The sequence below is a fragment of the Mus pahari genome, chromosome 18, assembly GCF_900095145.1.
Source record: "Mus pahari chromosome 18, PAHARI_EIJ_v1.1, whole genome shotgun sequence".
NCBI lineage: Eukaryota > Metazoa > Chordata > Mammalia > Rodentia > Muridae > Mus > Mus pahari.
Window position 1 is genome coordinate 41,678,382 of NC_034607.1, and position 4,934 is coordinate 41,683,315.

Genomic DNA, 4,934 nt, shown 5'->3' on the forward strand with positions numbered 1-4,934 from the left:
GAGAGAGAGAGAGAGAGAGAGAGAGAGAGAGAGAGAGAGAGAGAGAGAGAATGTGAATTTATTTTCTTTTCTTTTTCATTGATAAGCATTGATAAGTAGCCCTTTAGCACTCTGGATTTCTGAAGGGGTGTTTTCTCTCTCTCTCTCTCTCTCTCTCTCTCTCTCTCTCTCTCTCTCTCTCTCCCTCTCTCCTCTCTCTCATTACTCTGAATGATTTTTAGCCTATACATTTACTTTTATTTGAACTTTAAAATCTATTTGTTCATTTGAAAACATTTCCTCCCCTCCCCCAAATATAAATTAAAACCCTTCTTACTGGGATTTTGGTGAGGATGGCATTCAACATATATTTTCAAGTTTTGAGGTAATTTAAATCCCTCAAGTGTCATTTTCTATGTATTTCTTTTGGTATTATAACCAATAAACGCACCAATCTAACCCCTACTGACCCTGACCTAACCCTGAAATCTCAACTTACACTTTTATTTCCATAGCAAACCTTTATCTAAATCCCAACCTCAAAGCCCTCCACAAACTACTGCTTTCTGGTGTTAAACAAGCTTTGTGTTTAGGAGTCTCCCCCAGACTCTAGGCCATTTGATTGAATAGAGAATCCACTTACTTGTTTCCTGTGGTGTTCCTGCGTGGGCAGAACACCTTGGGGTGGGTTCGCACTTGAGCGCCAAATGTGTGGCTCTGCCTGCAGAACCCACTGTGGATCCGAACTGGAGGACGAGAACTCCTGAGAAGGAACAGGGCTGAGAAAGGAAATATGGGGCCTTGGCAAAGTGTCTGATCAAAGCCCTAATCTTTATTGTCAGGACTGGCTTAAATACAAAGAAGGGNTCCCAGCATTCCCCTGAGTCCTTAGAAGTTGCCACGGCGTTCTCGCGATGGTGGGCAGTCCTGGCAGTGGTGGGCAGGTCTCCGATGGTGGGCAGGTCCGGGCAATGGTGGGCGTTGACAGTGGGCGGTTCGAGGACGCTGTGTTCCGGCTGGTCTGGTGCACTCCGGCTGCGCGATCCCCCACGTGCCTGTAAAAGGCAGGACACCGTTTAGAGGGAGGAGCCAACATCTGCCCCTGTCTTATTTAATATTTTAAATTTTTTGGACTGGCACAAGGAAATATACTTGTGTCTTATTGACCTGTCCAGGAGTAGCTTGAGGGAGAACTTTGGTGTAAGGCCAGTCAAAATTTAATTTTACCACCAGGGAACCTTAGTAAATCCTCAAAGATGCTGATTCCTTTGTGGCCAGCAGAAAACCCTGATTTGGGGGGTTTTGTTCTGGCAGATNTCATGAATAATCCTCTGTCATCTCCCCCCCTGTCTGACTTAACGCATGTCCATGGTAAATACTAACTACCTGTCTACCCTTTGCAGTCTGTGTTTCGAAACTACGATCATGACCATGATGGCTACATCTCCCAAGAGGACTTTGAGAGCATAGCTGCCAATTTCCCCTTCCTGGATTCCTTCTGCGTGCTAGACAAAGATCAGTAAGTTTTTTTGTTGTGGTGGTTTTTTGGTTTTTTGAGACAGGGTTTCTCTGTGTAGCCTTGGCTGTCCTGGAACTCACTCTGTAGACCAGGCTGGCCTCGAACTCAGAAATCCTCCTGCCTCTGCCTCCCAAGTGCTGGGATTAAAGGCGTGTGCCACCACGCCTGGCTAAAGATCAGTAAGTTTAATGAATTCTATTGTTTTTAATGGATCTGGCTTAAAACAGAAGATTATCTAGGGGTGGCAGGGAAGGCAAATCAGCAATCTACATCCCAACAAGCTTTGCCCTGCTGGTCTGATAGAGCAGGCTGGCTTTTCATTGGTTGGTTTTCTTGGAACGTGATCAGTTGGGTGCTATCATAGGACAGACCACATCTCCATTAAGCATAAGTACCATCTGCAAATAAACCAGCTCTCAGTTTCTTTAGGTCCTTCTACTGCTTAACTACTACCAACTCTAAAAGCCTCCTCGTGACAAGTCAAAGTGAGAATCCCGAAGGCCAAGGCCTGTAGTCCCAGCTACCAGGAAGATCACATTGGACTCTTGTGTATATTTGTGATTGATGCATGTGTCTGCAGAAATTGCAGGATAATTCTTTTTTAGGATGGGCAAAATACTAGATGATTTAATTTTAAAAATTGTTAGTGTAATTCAAGTTATCTTGAGTATGAGATGAATAAAAGTCTGGGGTACCATTGTGACATTGTTGATAGAAACAGGGGAATCCATGGTAATACAAATTAGAAAGAAAGATACAGGCTTTGGCACAGCTATGTTGATTGTGAGAGGGAGACAGGGTGCACAGAAAGAGATGCCTAGCAAGCTATGGAGGATGTAGAACAAAATGTGTGAGGGCAGTTGGGCAGGGGGCGCACGTTACCTTTTTAGTCCCTCAACATTAGCTGGTTGCTGAGGTCTGGCGCAACATTCCTTTCTGGTGGGAAATTTAGGGGGAGACGAGCATGTGGGACTTCCCTTCCCACTTGTGGAAGATGAAAATAATGAGTGGGTTCTGCAGAAGAGACAGAGAAGGGGGAGCAGGAGAGGAACGAGTGAAACAGAGCAGCATGGACTTGCACGCTCTAGATAGAAGAGGACGCCAAAAAGTTAATATGTCCCCATGGTACACGCCGCCATGAGGTCAGAGACCTCAAGGAATGACAGGGGGCCACTGAGGATTGTCCTTACTTTGGCAGCTTCAGCACAAAGGCAGTGTGAAGAACTTGACTGGGTGGTATAGACTGATTAAGAAAATGCTAATCACTGGTGGTTTTTGACAACTTTGGGAATTGGTAAGCGAGAAAAGACCAGTGCTGGGGAAGGCAGCAGAACCAAGGAAAGAGATGTGGAGAGAATGAAAGTGTTGGGCATCTCCAGGAACAGGAGAAACGGAGGTGGAGGTGGGGGTGGGGGTGGGGGGGNGGGGATTAGGTAGAGCCTGCAAGAAGGCCAAGGTCTATGGAAGCCCAGAGCAGGGAAGGAGCAGCCCTTCTGATGTCACAGGAAGTTCCAAGAGAAGGATAAGGGAATCCTGAACTGACCAGGAATGGCCGGATCTCTGCACCCAGCCCTTGCCTGTGTCCTTATGGATAGACAAGTGGCAAGCAAGGGCTGTGGTGAGTTGAAAACAGGTATGTGTGTTGAAAAGGAAGCTCTTTCTGTGTAGAGGAGATCTGGAGATGAGGAGAGGGTTCCGGAGGACAAAGATGCAAGGGCCGCTGGGGGAGTGGCCTGCACTACATTAGGCTGAGTAAATTGAGCATGGCAGTGATAATCTCCATCCTATTGCCAGTCAAGGACTAGAAAGCTGTCCTTCTGGGAGCTCGCACTCAGGAATAAAGATCATTCTCTGAACCATGTGTGTACATACATGTGAATGCACACACACGGACACATGGACACACACAGATATTAACACAGGTACAGAATCTACTTATTGGGGAAGGCTTTGACTGTGTTGCGCTCTTTGAGATTTGTCCTCCTTTTGGATGTTTAGGAAAAGTGAAAATTTCTCATTTGCTTTTGATGACAAAGGTTTGGGAGGTGGGGAACTGAGTGTGGCGACAACTTGGTGATAGAGCCGTCAAAGATCATTCCCTTTTTTGATTCTCCTCACAGGGACGGCCTAATTAGCAAAGATGAAATGATGGCTTATTTCCTGAGAGCTAAATCTCAGCTACACTGCAAAATGGGACCAGGCTTTATCCATAATTTTCAGGAGATGAACTATCTCAAACCGACCTTCTGCGAACACTGTGCAGGATTTGTAAGTTGGATTTCCATTTTTGATTTGTGCAGGACCTTGGAAAGGCGGGGAAATGGTTTACTAAATATGATTCACTTTCTCCTTTGAGTCAAAAATCAGTTGTGTGATCACTCCCTGAAATGAAAGATGAAGTAAAAGCAGAACAGATCCGCGAGAGATGAGATAAAAGCAAAAAATGACCTGTGAGTTTAGCTGGGATCCAGAAACACCCGTGACCAGACAGGGAAGGCTACTGGGCCCTGTTAGCTTGAAAAAGAAAGAGAGAGAGAGAGAGAGAGAGAGAGAGAGAGAGAGAGAGAGAGAGAGAGAGAGAGAGAGCCCTGCTAGTAACCTGTGCCAGGGAAGGTGTCAGCCCAGGGAACCCTGGCATTCATCAGCACTGTTGGCAATGGTTGTTTTAAAGAGGAACATTTATCTCAGCCAGTCCCTTCTGGCATTCATTTAACGTGATATTTGTCACCACATCCATCATGGCGTGGCTCAATATTTCCCAACTCAGAGGGGAAAAAAAAAATACCCTTTGGGGACAAGGCAGTCATGATAACAAATAACATTTTGATAACATGCTTGACAGTAACAAAGTCCCTGGACAGTGATGTAAGGATCCCCTACAACATGCTTTGGAGGTAGACATTTTCTCCCCATTTTGCCTAGGAAGGTGGAGAGATGCATAATGGCTACCCCAAATCCTCCAGGATGGCAAAGTTCTAATGAAAAGGGTGTGCACTCAAGCACGGATGCTCGGAGTACGGACCTGTGCTCGGCCTCCATCGCTGCAGCACACGGGGGCTGTGTACCAGCCGTTCCTGACCTGTGGGTTGTGACCCCTTAGGGATTCCCTAAGACCTTTGGAAAACACAGATAATTTTATTATGATTCATAACTAGCAAAATTACAGTTATGAAGGAGCAGTGGAAATAATCCCACCAGCCATAAAATTATATTCAAGGGTCGCAGCCGTGGGAATGGTGGGAACCACTGCTATATACCTACCCTGACTACAAAAGCTGGTAAGGCCAGTGTTTGGCCCTCTCCTTACCAGATTTTTTTTTTTTTTTTTTGGCTCTGATTATTGTGTTTTATAAAAAAGGAAGAGAGCCAGGAATATGTTTGATAGAAGTGCGGTATGGTGACGTGGAAGGGGGCGCCTCTGCTTACCCATGCTGAA

The 4,934-nt window shown here is 45.8% G+C and overlaps 1 protein-coding gene across 2 annotated transcripts in view; it reads left to right on the forward strand.

The window, feature by feature from the left end:
- The window catches only part of Rasgrp3 (RAS guanyl releasing protein 3), a 92,799-nt gene that overhangs the window by 78,875 nt on the left and 8,990 nt on the right, over positions 1–4,934 (forward strand). For both annotated transcript variants that reach the window (XM_021217702.2, XM_029531475.1), the window contains exons 12-13: positions 1,383–1,498; positions 3,619–3,766. In XM_021217702.2, coding sequence (XP_021073361.1) covers positions 1,383–1,498; positions 3,619–3,766 — 264 coding nt within the window. The remainder of the gene's footprint in view (positions 1–1,382; positions 1,499–3,618; positions 3,767–4,934) is intronic.